The sequence below is a fragment of the Gopherus evgoodei genome, chromosome 3 (assembly GCF_007399415.2).
Source record: "Gopherus evgoodei ecotype Sinaloan lineage chromosome 3, rGopEvg1_v1.p, whole genome shotgun sequence".
In the NCBI taxonomy this organism is placed as follows: Eukaryota; Metazoa; Chordata; order Testudines; family Testudinidae; genus Gopherus; species Gopherus evgoodei.
Window position 1 is genome coordinate 162,114,603 of NC_044324.1, and position 18,501 is coordinate 162,133,103.

The following is an 18,501-nucleotide window of genomic DNA, read 5'->3' on the forward strand; positions in this document are numbered from 1 at the left end:
TTGGAATTCTGCCCAACTCTGCCCGACTACTTCCATTCACAGACACAACATGTAACAGCACCAGACACTATTTGTCAAAACTAGTCATTATTTTCACGAAAACTCCAGGTGAGAGATTAAGCACAAAGGATCACTTTATTCCTAAAATCACATCCACATCACCTTGTAGAGGTGCATTTCTAGTTTTCAACACTGTAAATATATATATATATATATTTTGTTTAACATATATATTTGAAAGGAAACAAACTAAGAAATAAATACAAAGCATAACAGTTTCAACTTTACATTTACTTTGCGCATTGTCTGGTCTGGCATTCACTCTGAGGAGTTTTGCTCCTCTTTGAAACTCTTAAAAAAAAAAAAAGAAATCCAGAGCTAGCTCTCCAAAATCCTCAGGTAGTCAGCTTTTTCATCCTCTTTCAATACAAGACATTCTGGAGCATGCTTGGATTGTCTTATACCAGTTTTACAATTCTAAAATCCTTCTTTACTAATACACACACTTTCTGGGAGACAAAGTACAAGGATGTAAATGTTCACAGAAAATTCCACATTACAAAATGTTTGTTTGGTAACGTATATATCCGCTGGTGAAGAGTTCCCAAAGCAGCAAGTAAATCAGCATTAAAGAAGTTTGCTGCCTTGATCGATGCACTAATTACAAGACCAGACAATTCCCAAAGTTATTGATTGCATAACTGCAGTACAATCTGGGATTGGGGCTCTACCTCAAATCTAATTAGTCAAAATGGTTAGCAATGCACATAAACTGCAGTATAAAATGTGTCACCAAGGTCATCAAAGCGTGCTGTGGATGGAATTATTCTTACATGATTGGCACAGATCACCACAATTGCACAGCTCCTTCTCACAGCCAGGCATCAAGGGCTGATGCAGCAATTTTTATAAAGATTTTACAGTTAAAGACGGGCTACAATAGCCCATTGCAGAAAATTTCATGTTCCTCCAAACAGAGAGAGGAGATTTGGTATGGCAAGTGTTTTGCTTTGCATGTTCCATTGTCAGAAGCGATGCCCTTAAAGGTTCCACTTGGAATGAGGGACAAAAGTACTGAATGGGTGTGGCTCTGAGCTCATCCAGTCAACGGCAATCCCCTCATTGACTTCAGTGGTGCAGGATCAGAGCCACAATGCAAGTAGACTATGAAAGCGGGTGCTTCCCTGGTGCAGTATTCCCAAAAATGAAATCACTGTATGTTAGGCTGGTATAGTTACATCTATATGGGCATTTTAAGAGCACTCAACAGCTCCATCACCGAGCAAGTAGTTTAGCTTCAGCGCATCTCTGTTCACAACAGGGTGTGAGGTAGTTTAGAACCAAGCTATGGAAGCCTATTCTTAAGAAAGCTGGTAAAGGGGGAAAGATGGCAAAGGATGATTAATGCGCAAACCCACCATTATATAGCACAACTGGCAGTCTCTGCCAGGGAGGAATGGGACCAGAGAGTCTGCTGCACATCAGGAATGAGGACCATTGACAGATGAGTGGAGATATTCATAACAGGCCCCACATGCATTAAACCTGGCCGTAACATTTCTTTCGTGAGCTTTGAAACAAGGGCATTAAAATTTACCCCAGAAAGAAAACCCAACTATTTAAAATTATAATAATGAAGTCAATATAGGAGAGAGGAACCCAAAATATTACAAGAACCTCGTGTCTCTAGAATCTCAGAGTAAGTTAGTAGAAATTGGGCCCTAAATGCATAGGTAAGCCGTATTGCTCAGGAACAGACTGGGTTGTCAATGGGATGTCTGAATCTAAAGATAATTATGTTATCTTCTTTGTATTTGTTGCTCTCGCAAGACGTGCTCAATGGATATTTTCTTTTGCCAATGCAGCTTACTGAAAATATACTCACAATACAATAAATGTATCAGTGTATTGCACTGGTTCATTCCAAGAGTGGAGAAAGGATGGGGCTGGTCCATGACGTAAACTACACAATCCCACACAAAGCCTGATCCTGCATCCCTTGAAGTCAACGGCAATCCCCTCATTGACTTCAGTGGTGCAGGATCAGAGCCACAATGCAAGTAGACTGTGAAAGCGGGTGCTTCCCTTGTGCCTGGACAGATTGGCTAAAACTTTGAACATTAATAATTCTCCGCTTTCTATTACTTACAATGAAAGTTTGGATTCTAATGAATTGAGATTTGTATACTTTACTCTGGTATGGGACAGAGAGGTGAAAGGCAGAAAGTCCCTTTAGTTCATCATTCAGAAAAATATAGGTTAGATGAAGAAAGGAGAAAAAGAACAGGAGGAGTGAGCAGAGAAAAAAAGAGGAGCTGGCAGGCCTGCGGCATCCCCATTGAACCCTTTCCCTAGAAACTATTTCTGCATTGTTCCTTACAGTCTATTCTTCCTGGCTTTATGTTCACTTTTGTTACAGTCCTTTCCGTAACAAAATCTAGATTATAAGGTTCTTTAAATTAAAAGAAAAGAATATGAATGAGGGTCTATGTAAAAACCAGACTTTGAAATGAATTTCAGGATTCTGGTGACATGGACTTATGAAACATCTACATACACTTTCTAAGCTATAGAAAGTATATATGTGCATGTCTGCAACTACACTACAATCTCATCATCAGATGGCTTATTATGAGAGCACTTTCTAATATAAGATTGGTATACTTTGACTCTTAACTAGGTTAAGTCCCATACTCTTGTTATATATCATCTCTTCACAACATTTAAAATATTTACCTCCTAATGCCTGTAAATTGCATTTTATCTGTACAACAGTCCCAAATTAGGAAACGTTAATAAAGTCTTTGTTATAAAATGAATATAAGTGAACAAATACAAATGTCAAAGCAGAATCTTATCAAGTCTCTGTATCAGATTATGAAGTTTTGGATTTCCCAGTCCTCCTACCAGCATCTAGCTTTACTTTGTTACTGGAAGCTCCCTCTGCACCCAAGCTGCATCTCCGCCCACTTTTAATAATAATCCTATTTTTTCCAGGTCACATCTATATTTTCCTCTTGTACCACATAGTCCCGAAAGGTAGAAAGCAGAAGGAGCCCCCTGAGTAATGAAGCCATTTGTGATTCCTTTGAAAGTGTAGTTTCTACGTGTCAAATTCCTATAAAAAATTCCTGTGAAGAATTTAGCAGCTGAATTAAACAAAAAGCAATAAACATATGTAGAAGGGGCCAGATAACAGTTCTAGTGGCTGACTGTACTTCAAGGGAAGTACAATATCTAAATATTTTCATAAAAGGAGAACATTAATTGAAGGGGAACTCTTTATATCATCTATCTATACACCTAAAGGTATGTACATGCTAGGTATTTATCATAAATCACCTGCATCACACAGAGATTACAGGTATTTGCATAGTCTCAAATTGTTACCAAGAAAAAAAACTACTGTATTTCCTTATAGGGGTGTAAGTTTACTAGTGTTTGTTTAGGGAGAAGCTGCAATAATTGTTCTTGAGTCAGATTACATAGCACATGGCCTCAAGGTGTAGGCACTAGCCTGAATAAGTACAGTACAACCTCACTTATCCAAAGGTTTCAGGAGACATTTGACACCTTCAGATAAACAGCATTTTGTTTGATAGGATATTTAAGTCAGTTCTGTATATGCCCCAGAACCCTCACAGAAACCTACCATAAAGTGTTGCTGATGTTTCTGCAAGCTTTCATGACTCACTGGACAGCACTGAAAATCCTGGGAAACAAGCTTAACTTCTGTTAACTGGGGTTGGATTCATTGGGATTGCTCACAAATAATGGATAGGCTGAGGTGATCAATAAGGAAATAGTTCTAGTGAAAGTTCTGGGGATACATTGTTAGTTTATATATTGTACCAACAACACAGTCCCACAGCACTTCCATTGCCTCTACTACAGCTCAGGGCTGTAGTAACAGTGGGGGGCTCCTGTTTACTCCCTATATGAGGATTTTAGTGGTTTACCTGATGCAGTCTGAACTGCAGTTCCCAGTACACTTGTGTAAGAGATACAGCTCAATGCTCTGAAAAAAGTTATAATTATCATTCTATTACACTGGGGGTGAGGAGGTGGGGGAAGAGATAATTCTCTGATTTCGCTAATGATGACTAATGCCAGCAGGGTATTATTACTCTGAATAAGGTTTGTTATTCAGTTACTGCTACCATTCATATATGTTACAGTAATAAAACGCATGAGTAACTAAACATAAATGATGTGTAACTGAACTTCCATCAGTTGTAAATTGTAGCCATCCTACGGGAAAATGGCAGGAATTTTCAGTCCCCCCCATGAGAATCCCATGTATTACAGTTGTCATCTTGGATTCCCTTTGTCTAAGATAAGCTACATGGCCATTTCAAAAGTTTAAACTGCTACTGAAGGATTTTAAATCTAAAACAAAGGACGCAATTTTGCTGTAAGATGTGGGAACAATTCCTACTCATATTAGTCAAAGCTTTCTAATGAGTGCTTGTGGACTTCCAAATGGCACTCACAAAAATCATGTGTAGGAGAGCTGGCTAAAGTACAGCCTGCACACTTTCACAAACACCCTAATTTTTAACATGGATATTCACTCCAGGGAGACAACAGGTCACAGCATACAAGGGAGCCAAGTGGGACCAATAGTCTCTGTGGACTGCACTATTGTCTTGAAGATGGATATATGCAATTTGCTCTATTTTATGCGTGTTACTTACAGCCAAATTACAAACATCGCTCAACTGGGCACAACATGAACACCCCGGGACTGAATGTTCATTGTTTCACACCTTGTGTACGTCAGTTTTAAGTGATCATAAAAAGGGTGCAATATGCTATCAAATCACAATAGTAGCATTTTATACCCACTCGCACAGGTGCAAGGCCTCGTCTAGACCAGAGTACCTGATCCTGTTGTAACTCACATTCATCAATTTACCTATTAGCCCAAGTTCACTAACAAAATTTTAATGCTTGTCTAGCTTGCCTAGACAAGGTGAGTGAGGTAATATTTTTTATTGGACCAACTTCTGTTGGTGAAAGACACAAGCTTTCAAGCTTCACAGCACTCTTCTTCAGGCAGAGCTCTGTGTAGCTCAAAAGCTTGTCTCTTTCACCAACAGAAGTCGCTCCAGTAAAAGATATTACCTCACTCATCTTGTCTCTAATATCCCAGGACTACCATGGCTACACCACCACTGCATTTACAATTCTATTAGTTAACTCAAATGAGCAGGCAATCAATTAACCTACAAGATCAAGTCTGTAGCTTAAATAAATCATTAACGGATACACAATTGGGAGGCAGTGGGTAATCAGGTCCTAGACTCTGAAACCTGTAAATTAATATTTCTAAAATATGTCTTTGCACCATGGCAGCTAATTTGACTTCATGCGTGCACAAGATTGTTGTTTTTATTGGCTTTAATGTTTCCCAAAGGCTACCACAATCACTACTATATCTTATAAAAATGTATTCCAAACTCACCCCAATGGTATCTGAGCACCTTGCAAAACTTATATAAAGACAACAAATATTTCCTAAAAGGAAAATAATTATAAAATTCCCATTTGCCAGAAAAGTTCAATAACTGAGTTAGTCTAGTCTCTTATTCCACATTCTATATTCTTGGGTGGGCATACCATACATTTTGGTCAAACAGAACTAGTAGCTCTATCTAACAATGCAATAATAAACTCTAGTAACTTTACCTCCTAGTCTCTTCATTGACTCTGGCTACGCATAATGTTGTTAAAAGATCTGTAGATAGTAAAACTTCATATTTTGTCAGTTGAAGAAACCCTGAAAAATCGGTTTCATATACCTACAGTATTGAATCACCAACATCATGACTAAGGCCCTACTTAACTTGCAATATGCAGGAATTGTGGATTCTGCAATATTAGGCTTCCACCGCAATTCTGTCAATATGGCAGCTGACAGCAGAAGCCTAGCCATGTGTGGGGCTAAGAGTGGAACCCGGCCATCAGATGGGTACTGACAGTGGGAGCCCTGGCCCTCAGCCCCACGCATGGCTAACAGCAGGAGCCCCGGCCATCAGAAGAGTGACTGACAGTGGGAGCCCCATCCCTCAGTCCCACCTACTGCTGACAGTGGGAACCCTACCCACTAGCCAGGTGGCTGACAGTGAGAGCTTCCACTGTCAATCCCATGCATAATAGAGGGAGCAGATTTTCCAAATTACTGCAAGTAATATAGGTCCATTATTACCTTTCCGCAATTTCCCATGTCTTGTCTGCAACTCAACCACAATTATATGACAATCATCCCACAAGTCAAGTAGTGCCTTAATCATGACCTGTCCCCTTCTTCCTCTATCAGAAGAGCCTAACATCTTATCAAGGCAGATATCAGACAGAAAATTCTCTAATTTAATGTTATAATAATCAAAATACATTAAAGTGAAGATACGTTAACTGCATTAGAATTTTACACAGTGCTAGTAAGCACTGAACTCCAGTGGGAGTTGTAGTCAGGACAAACCTGCAGAACTGATTTCTAAAGAAAGAGAAATAAATGGAGCTCCAGAGGAAGCCAACTGCACTGATGCACCAAGTTCCCTCTGCATGAAAAAGGCTAATTTCACCTCTCTGGTAAACGTCTCACATCAGCCTTGGATTCACTTGTTTGGTTATAGTTCAAACTGAACATGTCACTTTTGCAGAAGTTAACATAAAAATAAAAAGTACACACTTCAAATTCCTGGAAGAAAAAAATTTAATTTTCTTTGCTTTTTACCACATTGCTTCATTGTCAAAAGGAACTTCTTAAATGAAATCTCATGAAATGGGAAACTGTGCCTCTGCATTATCAAATGTCCCTCCATGGAAAAATAAAAATACATGCTTATTTCAGTGGTACACTAGTTTCCTTTGCTAGAGAAAGACAAAATTATGTTTTTGTTGCTTTTTAAATTAAAGAAAGTCTAAACTGATCTTTCAGGAGCTTGTTTGTAGGGTTGCTTGACAATGGTTTGGAACACAGAGCTGAGCAATTTTTGCTCAATTCAAAAACTCATTTTCCTTGAGAAATCAGTTTTACAAATACAGCCTACTCTTGCTGAAAATATGGTTTGGTTTGACGCCAGACGTTTCCAGGAATAAAAGTGTTTTTAATATATTTGGAAGAAAGAGACACTTAATTAAAAAAGGAAAAACTTTAAAGGTAACTCTGCTGAGCACGACGTGAGCTCGACGCTAGTCTAAACCGAAGCTAGCAGTGGGAGAAAACAGAGGAAATGAAAAAGAATAGGGAAAATCTGAGGGTGGAGTTTATCATTTTTAATGTCAAAGTCCATTTAACTGCTAAATAGAAACAATGTCTATAATGAGAATATAAACAAATGCTATTAGCATAGAGATATAATAACAAAACTCTTATAGTCTGACAGGAGACAAGAGAACATCTGGTCAGTCCTGTTTTATCTTAGTCACAGATAAAACATACATGTATGCTATATAGTTCAGAGTAACTGTATATATCCCATCATCCTGAAGGGACACACTTTTTAATGGTACATCTTAGCGCTCAACTATGCTTTTAGTTATTTCCATCAGGAAACAAGCTAAAAACTCAAAGCAGGATTGACAAAAATCATATATGAATAACCAGAATTCAATTAAGCAGCAATCTCATAATGAAGAAAAACTAAACTATATATAAAAACTAAATATAAAAAAAGCTGGAAAAAGCCGAGGACATTTATACCAAAACATAAATTAATTCTGTGTGATGCTCTCCTCCTGCCTCACCACTGGCACGTTATATTGAAAGAAAATGTTTATGGTAGAAGAGCATACCGGGCAATAAGTAGATTTTATGTGTCTTTAAAGACTGAACAAAAATAAGATGGTCAATAACATACAACTCCCAATGCATTAACATTCTTGTTATACAAGACTAAAAGATTCAAACCACAAAATGCAAAGTGGGGCTATTTTGGCTTATCAAGGTTTGAAAATTCAGTGCCAACACAGACACAATGACTTACTTCAGAAACAGGTTCAAAGCACAAATAATTGTCAGACAGGGGACTAACAGGTGTGTGAAAGAGGCATGATGTGACTGGGAATCATAATGTTAAAAAAATCCTATTTGTTTGTGAGGAAGGATAAGGTAATTTACCTCAGCTGTGGCTGACATATACTTTTCTTGGATATTTGAAGTTCTACAGGTCCTGTTGCTCTGTGCTTTGAGAATCTCTCACATGTACTCTGCTATAAGTTAATCTTTCAAATTCTTCATGTCCCAGAACAGGGGTAAATAGAGGCCTGGATGGCTAGTAGATGTAATAAGAAATCTAGACTATATAGATATCTTTGATCTATGAAGTCTTAGAGGGCAAGATCAAAGAGAATGGCAGGAGAGGTGTAGACTGATGGCTTCTAAAGAGTCTTTTTTTTGGCTCAGCTGTAGTCTACAAAATAATTGTCCATGTCTGGGAAGTATACATTCAAAATCCTGCACTTTGCCTGACAGAGTCTAAACCCAGGGACAGTTGAGGCAGATCTATTTCATTCTCATCTTACAACACTCCCTACAATGGTGGCAATTAGAGCTAACAAAACTGGAGAATGATGTAATTTGTTTATTTGCAGTCTGAGAATGGTGAAATTAGTTGTAAATTTATTTGTAGTCTCTTGCCAATGTCACCAACTCTGACACTGAAGGATCAACCCAAGAAACACAAGGCAGGCTCCATGCAACTCAAAACAAAAGGTCCAGCAAAGATTACAATTGTCATGGGGTTTTTGTTTGTTTCTTTTTAAAGAAAAGTTTAGCCTAAAATTTTCTACCTGTGTACTTGAAGTTAATCAAAGGGCTCTGTACCCAATACTTAGTCTGACTTCCACTATGCTAAAAGTTGCTAAACAAACGTGGTAATCAGCAGCCAGTGCTAGCTGATGGCTCATGAGCAACATTCTGTAGGCAGAGAACTTCTACTAAGCACTGTGAGGGGTAGCCATGACACCTCATCAAATGCATCATGTAAAGTCCATGCATCTCCAATGATTCAGGCAATGGAGGCAAAGGGTTTGGGGAGGGAATACAGGGGCTAACATGAGAAAAACTGAAGATGGGTCTGGTGATAAGGAAAAAAAGATAAAATTGCCAAAGTTATTCAATTTTACAGGAAATATATCAGAAAGAGGAAGCATTTCTTTTCTTCTCTGTCAAGTCTCTGCTGTTTTATAGCCATCATGCTATCTGTTCCTTCATGCTTTTAGCCCAACTGGTATTCTGAAAGAAAGTCTTTCAGGTTAAGCAGTGTGATAGATTGATATATAACTCATTATATCATTATGTTCAAACAGAGGAAAATCATATTTGACTTGACTAACTCTGACTTGTCATCTTGTTTTGCTCTGACAAAGGTATGTTAGACCAACAGAAAAAAAAATTCCAGGTCAATAAACTTGGACAGTAGACGCTCCAAAGGTCAGGTACTTCAGGAGAAATATCAATCTTTCCTAATTATTTTTGCCAAATGACATCAATAATGTGTATAAAAACAGAACCTCTTCTTCTCACACTGGCAAGCTCAGTGAGATGTGGAGCTTTTGCTAAATTACGTGGACTGGAGATTAGAGAATCCAGATGATCACAATGTAAAAATGCTCAAAATAAGGAAAAAAGCAGATAATCTGATCAAATTACAAAGGAGAGTTAACACTGAGATGTAAGTTACTAAAGCAAGAACCAATGAAGAGTCAGCTCAAACCACAATAGTTAAATTAATTTTTTTCCATGAAGATTATGAGAAAAGCTTATCAGTGGCTTTTAAATCCCTAGTTGAACATTGTAGTCTATTATCTTCTTTAAAAATTATTTGACTGCAAATTCTCATTTTTGTATTGCTTAGTCTGATCAGCAGCATGTCAGTGGTCAGCTGTAATTCTGCTTTTCTAAACACAAACAACAATTTTGACAAATTATAATTTTTTTTATAGAAATTTAAGTAAAACTTGAAGAATCATCTTTAAATTAAGCAGATAATTATCTGCTTGTCAAATTGGAAGCTTGACTACGAATTTCCCACTTGGAACATAGATAAAAAATGACAATTTTGTAACTCAACAATTCAAGTAATGTCAGAATTAAATACAGCATCCATATATTGATTTGTTTTTATCAGGAGGGTTTTTTCCTTGTCTTACCAGGTGATATACATGCCTGTTATTTCCTTAATCTATTGTACTATATGTACTACAGCTGAAAATAAGGGAAAAGTCGGACACCCAGTCAAAATGATTCAGAAAACAGCTTATAATTTACAAAGGAATATCGATTAAGAATAATTTAAAAAAATAAAAATCTATTTTCCATAGTGATGCCATAAAGATAAACATTCTATTTCCTAACAGGTGCCTTCAGGTAACAAATAATTAATTTATATTCCTTCCAGTCTACTGTTCATATGCCATTTTTTTATTCCAATGTGACTCTGCCTTTTATTTCCTTCCATTCTCCTTTCCTTGGTTAGATTAGAGAGGTAGGGTGTTAATGGGGGACTTGATATAGATTGAAGACCTATTTTATCCCCCTGGAGACCAGCCTGATTTGAACAAATTGAAGAGAGTGAAGCAGTCCCTTTGTGTCCTTGGAAAGCCTTTTCCATTTAAGCATTTCCAGCTGCCAGGCATGGTCCACTTTGTTCACTGAGAGAACAAGAAAAAAGGTGCCTGTACAAGAAGGTGGTAAATAATTTCATACAGCATCATGGAGACTGCAAAAGCTCCGTTCCACTCTCCTTTATGGTTGGTGAGCATGTGTACGTGAGGTGGATCCAGTGAGGGAGTGCAGAGAACTGGTGCTTGAGGCTTGAACTGGGCGAGAAACAATCTGTTGCGTGCCAGTGCCCAGTTCTGTTGTCACCACTTCCTCAATACCCTCTTCCTTGTGGGCATTGTTTTGTGCTGGACACTCAAAATGCACACAGTGAAACACCTGGGGAAAAAATTAAGAGATAAAGCAAAAAAATTAAAAGTAGCAAAAGTGTAAACAGAACTAAATAACACCTTAAATGAAGCATGCAAGCAACATGCCCGGGCCAAAGGGCTGATCCAAGCTGGAATGTTTCATCATGAGGTTAACAGCCTGTGTTCAGAACCCACAACTGCTATGGTTGAAACAAATTCGAGTAACAGCTGTGTAGGGGGAGAAGGCCTTAGTTGATAAGCCTTTATGTCTGGTGGCTTTTAGTTTGAGGTGCTGAGCCTGAATTCAGACAGATCGTTCTGAAGCATTTTGGTGATTTGGAAAAATCCTTTAGTTTGCAAAGCAGCATATCTATAATCTAAAAGCATCAAATGACAATGAAAATGACTTAATTAAACTCCAGAAAGGCTGAACAACCACATTATCTATGAATTAAAGTTAAATTGTAATGCAGATGATGCTATCTCATGACTGCCCTCTACTGTATTAAGCAACACCTCAGCAGATGCAATATTTTGCAGTACACAGAAATATATGATTTGCCAGGTCCAACGAGACCATTGCTTCATCAAATGCAGTATCTGCTTCAAATACCAGTCAACACTTGATGTTTCAAGATGCATCTGGATCATTGTGCAAGCAGTACATAGGGGAACTCCTTCCAAACCCTGCAGGTGATTAGCTTAGGTCCTGAAACAGGAGGATTTGCCTTTCAACATTTTTCACCATATTTCCTCGGTTATTATAGCTGCTTATATGACACCTGTTCATGTAGCTATTCAGTGGGTCCTTAAAAATGGGTCCTAAACTGTTTGCTTCAATGATTTTCCCATGGCAGTGAATTCCACAGATTTACCACCAACTGTGTAAAGCAGGGGTCGGCAACCTTTCAGAAGTGGTGTGCCGCGTCTTCATTTAATCACTCTAATTTAAGGTTTCGCGTGCCAGTAATACATTTTAATGTTTTTAGAAGGTCTCTTTCTATAAGTCTATAATATATAACTAAACTATTGTTGTGTGTAAAGTAAATCAGGTTTTAAAAATGTTTAAGAAGCTCCATTTAAAATTAAATTAAAATGCAGAGCCCCCCAGACTGGTGGCCAGGACACGGGCAGTGTAAGTGCCACTGAAAATCTTCTTGTGTGCCGCCTTCGGCATGTGTGCCATAGGTTGCCTATTCCTGATGTAAAGAAATCTTTCCTTTCATTAATTTTAAATTTGCTGCCAATAAATTTCATTGAGTGCCCTCTTGTTCTTCTGTCATGGCACTAGTTGAAGAGGGACGCCTGATCAGTTTTTACTAATCCATTCATTATTTTTGTGCTATCATGTTTCTTCTTCTTCTCCTCTTAAACAGTCCAAAATTTTAAATCTCATCTCACATCTACATAAACCTATTGAAACCTCTTTGAATCTTAGCTGTCCCTTCCTAGCCTTTTAAGTTCAGCAACATCCTTTTTGAGGTCAGATGACCAAAACCAAGCAAAGCACACAAAGTGTGGACAGGTCATTGATTTACACAAGACCATTATAATATTATCTATTATTTTCTATCCTCTCTCTAATACAACCTAGAATCCTATTAGCCTTTTTCACTGTGACTGCACATTGAGCAGACATCTTCATTGAACTGTCTACAGTAACCCCTAGATCTTTTTCCTGAGAGTTGCTAGCTAATTTAGAAACCAGCAGCGTATATGAAACCAACAGAGCTTTATTCACAGTCATGTTCTTTGTAGCTCTCCTATTATAATTTCTTGTGTCTTCCTTGGTGCCAGAATTCTTGCAATTTTTTATGCAGTCTCCTCTGTTATTTTCTCTTCATTTCTAGGTGTGATATATATAACATGTTAGCTTCTTTTGTAGAGTCAACTAATCTCTGCTTTTGCAATTGTGTTGCTGTGCTGTCTTTCATTAAACAGATTCCTCAAAGACTGTTACTTGCTAGGCTTTACAGTTTTGAAGGTAACAGCCACTGTCATTTTTCCACCTTCCATGATAAGTATCAGAATTTAAGGAAATGGACTATAGCTGACCAAATCAAGACACTCCATGCTCCCACAATGTCTATGCAAATAGTCTTTCTCATCTAAAATGTCATCTTATATTTATATAGTGACGCATCTTTTTTATACAGTAGCTATTACTAACCATTAGCTGATATCAGTGTATAAAATCAGAAAAACTTGGCTCCTAAATTATACCCTTCATTGTTACCATTTCTTTTTCATACCAGGCTATAATGTTCACCTCAGAAGGTGCGACATTGACACTACTGTGGACTCAAGAGGTGTTTTATCATTGTTTCACTTTAACATATATAGAGCAGTGCTGCTGAAAGGGAGAGAGGATTCAGAAGAACAGTTCTGGATGTATCAATTCCACTCAGTATTTGATTTATATATGTAACCACAGTTAAAGTAAAACTAACAACGATGCATGTGTTTCTTTATAAAATCAGGAACCAAGAACTCAGTATTATCTGCTAATCTGGGGATTTCTTGTGCTTCTCTTGGGAAATTTGATGAAGTTCTGGCATCCATACAAGGAAAGCCAAATCCTCTCTACATTTGTTTGAGGACAAGAGGCCTCCCCCAGCAGAAAGACTTTGAAGCACCTTTCTCTGACCACTAAAGCTGAAGGGGAAAAAGAAGATACAAATGGAACTTGTCTATCAGGGACATCATCCAAAATTGTCAGTCACATTAAACCAATGACGAAAAGACCTGAAGAGAATATTATTTTTTCTTATTTATAAAAAAAATAGAGGGACTGAAAAGTACAAGGAAAAAAGCCAATGAAAACTTTTTGTACTGAAATATACAAAAAACCAATATTTCATCTGACACCTGTGGCCTTCAATTTTGTCAACAAATGGAAAACACAGGAATGGACAGAAGAGTTGATAGTAATTAAATAAAAACATTTACAAAATGACTCAATGTCAAAGGACTCTCCCAACTACAAAAAACACTCAATCATTCTCTGCCATCCTGAGAAAAGTGGGGAAAAAACACAGATCATGCTCTAAAAGTCATAAAAGCCAGGCTCTGACAGACCAAGTAGGAAAGTACATCCTAGAGTTGAGGACTCCTCATTGAGAACAGGCCCATTTTGTTTAAAATTACACTGTTTCAATCAAGAAGTCTATTATTTATGGACAAATAAATCTGATGATCTGAAAAAGAATCATACACAAGTGGCATGTGCCCAGATTAATTTCAAAGCATGTGCCCAGATTAATTTCCTATGTAACTGAGATAAAAAATCCTGAAGGAATAAAAGGAAAGGAGCAGAATAAATTATGGCTTGAATATAAATACAATAAAGGCAGGAAGTGACTGGTAAGAATTTGCCAAAAAGCATCTCATCTGAATGATTAAAGGGATGAGGAAGTCATGTAACAAATCAAAATAGAGTTGTGAAAAGAACAGAGCAGTAAGAATGAGACAGTCCTGTATATCAATAATCTAAACAAACTGCAACACATGAAACAGAAGGAAAAAACTGAGTAACACATTTATAGACACTGTGATAAGAAGAGCTTAGGTATGGCATGTTATGTAAAGGAAGGAAGTAGGGACTCAATTCTTCTCTCTGTGAAGTCAATGGGAGTTTAGCCATCAGACTGCAAAGGGAAAAGAACACAACCCTTTAAGAAGAGCAGTCATTGACTTCTGAGTAATAAAAGGACATGATAAAAACAGAACAACAAATTTTGGAAGAATATGGGAAAAGGCTGGGTGAAATGGCATCAAATAAAAAAAGGAAAGACCAGAAGAGAAATGGGAAGTTTTCAAAAATATATTAATATATGCCTGCCATCTAGTGATTAGCAAAGTAAGAGTAGAAGAAAAATGAAAACATGAATGAACATGGTGGTATAAAATAAAAGCAAGACTAAAGGAAGAGACACGAAGTAGGTGAGATATACAACATCAAGTTCAAAAGAGGATTACAAAGTGAAATTAGGGGACAGAGGAAAAATGGAGGTAGAGAATACAAGAAACTTTTAATAAGAAGTTAAGATAAATGAATGGAAGAGCAATTCTAAGTACATCAGGAACAAGAGGTCAGTGAAGAAGGCATTAGGGCCTCCAAGAGACAGCATTCGGGGAATTTGACAGACGTAGTAAATTCTGCTTAAATTTAATGAATTAATTGCCTTATTGTTCACAAAAGATGAGAGCCAGAAGTAGACACACGTTTCCCAGAGGAAGCAGATACAATGCTGAAGGAAATCAGAATCATGCTAAATAGGTAATTAAAACAAAATAAAATATACAAAGAGTAAAAAAAAAAATACTTTACAGTCACATGCTTATCAAGACCAAATCTCCAAAGGAAATGGCAAATATTAACGTTCTTCAGACATATCGCAAATCTTTTGGAAACAGGGAAGATAGTGGCCGACTGGAGGGAAGCTTATATAATACCTATAATTAAGTAGGAATCAGATTCTTTATCTTTTAAGATACCTTACTCAACATATGCAGGTGGCAGCCTGTCTTGTACCAGGCTGCAATTCAAATTAGATTATTCTTGAGCTCATGAAAAGTTGTATATCTTTGTATTTGTGCAACATTTTTTTTTCTTAATGCTTACTAATACATAGCATTTTATGTTTTAAAAACATTTTATAAGCACTAACTAGGTAATAATCCTTACACACCTACCTCACAAGGATGTATTACTCACCCACTTTACAGATGAGGAAAACAGGAAGGAAGAGAGTAACTTGCCCAAAGCCACACAACATGGAAAGGGTAAAACTAGGATTAGAACACATGGAATGAACTCCCAGCCCTACTGAAATCAATGGCAGTTTTGCCACCGACTTCCATGGGACCAGAATTTCATCTACCGGCTCTCAGCTCCTGTCAGAAATAAAGAATCCCAGCCTGCTCACCTGCCAGATTAACTCCCAGGCCGTCTAACCAGTGCAGCTGGGCCCCAACAGAGCTTCCTGATTGGCCAAACCACCCGATTGGCTGAGGATATCAGCAGACACGCTCTTAAGACCAGGAGCAGCAGCAGGGCACTAGCGGCTCAATGCATTCACTCATGGCTGTAATCGCTCCTGAGCCTGCTTGTTCCAAACTCAGATCCGGCCCTGCTCCTGCCATGGACTCAGCCTCGCCTCACTCCAGGTAAACTGGCTCTGACCCTCAGCTCCAATTTCTGGCCTGACTCTTGCTGCAACAACCAGCCTTTACTGTCTATTTCCCAGTGCCTAATTGTTTGATCAGTCCACCAAGAGGAATCCATCAGAGGAAAAGGGGTTCAGTTCTCTCTGGCTTAGATCCCACCACGACAAATGTTTTCCCATTGCAGATAATGGGTGCAGTGCAGGACCTGCAGGCTCAGATTGCTGCTTTGCAGGTGTAGAATGTGGCCTCGCAAGCACAAGTTGCACAACTTGCAGCTCCGTCCCCTGCTCCCCATGCACCAAAGATTCCATTGCTGGATAAATTCAACAGTGACCATAGCAAATTCTGTGGATTTCTGAATCTGTGCTGGCTTCTGCTTCTGTTGCAACCAAGAGCACTGACCAAGCCCAAGTAGAATTTATCATCAGTTTGCCGACTGAGGAGGCCCTGGCCTGTGCTTCCCAGCTCATGGAAAAATCTAGCCTGTTATTGGGTCCATTTGAAAACTTTGTGAAAGCCATGGTGGTAATCTTTGATGACCCAAATCACGTATGCACAGCAGAGGCTGCGCTTCAAGTATTGCATCAGTGGGGCTGATTGGTTGTCAAATTTGCAACAGAATTTCAGGGCCTGGTAACAGACACTGAATGGAAAGAAGCTTGCACTGTTACCTCAATGAAAAAAACGAAGATGAACTGGCACAGATGAAGTCCTTGCCTGGCCTGGCCAATATAATCAAACTGTGCATTAAGAGTGATAACCATCTGATGGAGCACTGCTAAGAGTGAAGCTCAGCCTCTTGTGGCCCGGTGGTTTCCCTAACCCCAGTTTGCTAACCACTGGCTTTGCCCCCACAGACTGACCCCATGCAAACTGACCATGCCCAGTTCTCCCTTTCCAAGGCTAAAGGAAAAAAAGACAGCAAAAATGTCAGGCTTATGCCTGTACTGCAGAGAACCAGGACACTTCGCATTGGGCTGCCCTGCCCCAGAAAATACCATGTCTCAGCTCCAACAGAGGCATCTGGGCTGATGTTCTTCCCCTCCCTCGAGTACTCGATATTGACAGTTGTCTGCCAGTACTCTGGCAATAGCTAACCAGAACCTTACACATTTCCGACTCTCCCTCCAACTCTGACACACCACCATGACTGAGGTCCACCTGGAAGCGCTGGTGGATTTGAGTGCCTTCAGTAATTTCATGGACTTGGACTTTGCATGAATGCATGCGATGCCCATCCAGTGTGAAAGCTCTCCGTACTTGGTGGAGTGTATCTTGTAGGGCCTGGTTACCCACCAGACTGCCCACTTGGAGGTTACTATCTGAGCACCACACTCTCAGATTATCCCTGGCATGTTCTGGCTCGCCACCCACAATCCGCATATCCATTGGCAGGCAGGTGCAGTACATTTCAGCTCGCTGCATTGTCAGCAATCTTGTCTCCCAAAACACAGCCCTGGGCCAGAAGACCTCTGTACTCACTCTGCCTCCTCAAAAAAAACTGAGGCCATTATTTCACAGGGAATCTCTGTACCATCCACATCCTTTCCTGCCACCTCGGTGATACCTGCTAAATACCAAGAATTTATAAGAATGTGTACACCTTGCCACTCCATCCACTTATGACTGCTCCATTGATCTTAAACTGGAAGCGGAAATCTCTTTTGGTTACACCTATTCTCTTTCTGAAGCTACCTTCAAAAGAGCCTTCAAAATGATTTCATCCATCCATCAATATCTCTGGCTGGGGCACTGATCCTCTTTGTAAAGGAGGAGGATGGATCTCTAAAGCCCTGTTTGGAATACAGCGAGCCAAACAAGGTTATCAAACAGAATCGGTAACTCCCATCCCCTATCAGGGAGTTCTTTCAATGACTTAGCTTGTCCATGGTCTTCACAAAGTTAGACCTCCACGGAGTTTATAACATGATAAGGGTTAGGAAGATTGATGAGTGGAAGTCCACCTTCCATACCTGGAAGAGACATTTCGAATAGCTAGTTATGCCATTTGGCCTGTGCAATTCCCTGAAAATCTTCTAGCATTTCATCCATGATATCTTCAGGGACATGCTACACCATTTTGTAGTTATCTTACTTAATGATATCCACATCTTTTCAGAAAATTAGGTCCTTCGCAATCATCATGTATGCAACTTCCTAGATGGACTCTATCAGAACTGTCTGCATGCTAAGCCTGAGAAGTGAGAGTTTGACCAAGACACAATTGAATTCCTCAGGTATATCATCTGTCCCAAAGGGATAATCATGGACTAAAGAAAGGTGTGGCCATATGCAACTGGGCCTCACCAAAGGACTTCCATAGGGTACAGCAATGGGTGGGCTTTGTCAGTTTTCACAAGAAATTTATCAAGGGCTTTCCTAGTTTCGTCATCCTATCATTGCCCTGCTAAG

At 38.9% G+C, this 18,501-nt stretch overlaps 1 protein-coding gene across 4 annotated transcripts in view; it reads right to left on the reverse strand.

Annotated features, from left to right (window-relative positions):
• BTBD9 (BTB domain containing 9) overlaps nt 1-18,501 on the reverse strand; it is a 458,382-nt gene that overhangs the window by 134,001 nt on the left and 305,880 nt on the right. For 3 of the 4 annotated variants that reach the window (XM_030557266.1, XM_030557267.1, XM_030557268.1), the window contains one exon: nt 5,122-10,948. The exons of the other annotated variant lie outside the window; for it this stretch is intronic. In XM_030557266.1, coding sequence (XP_030413126.1) covers nt 10,754-10,948 — 195 coding nt within the window. In that variant the 3' untranslated portion in view covers nt 5,122-10,753. Of the gene's footprint in view, nt 1-5,121; nt 10,949-18,501 lie in introns of those variants that run through there. 4 annotated transcript variants of the gene reach the window in all.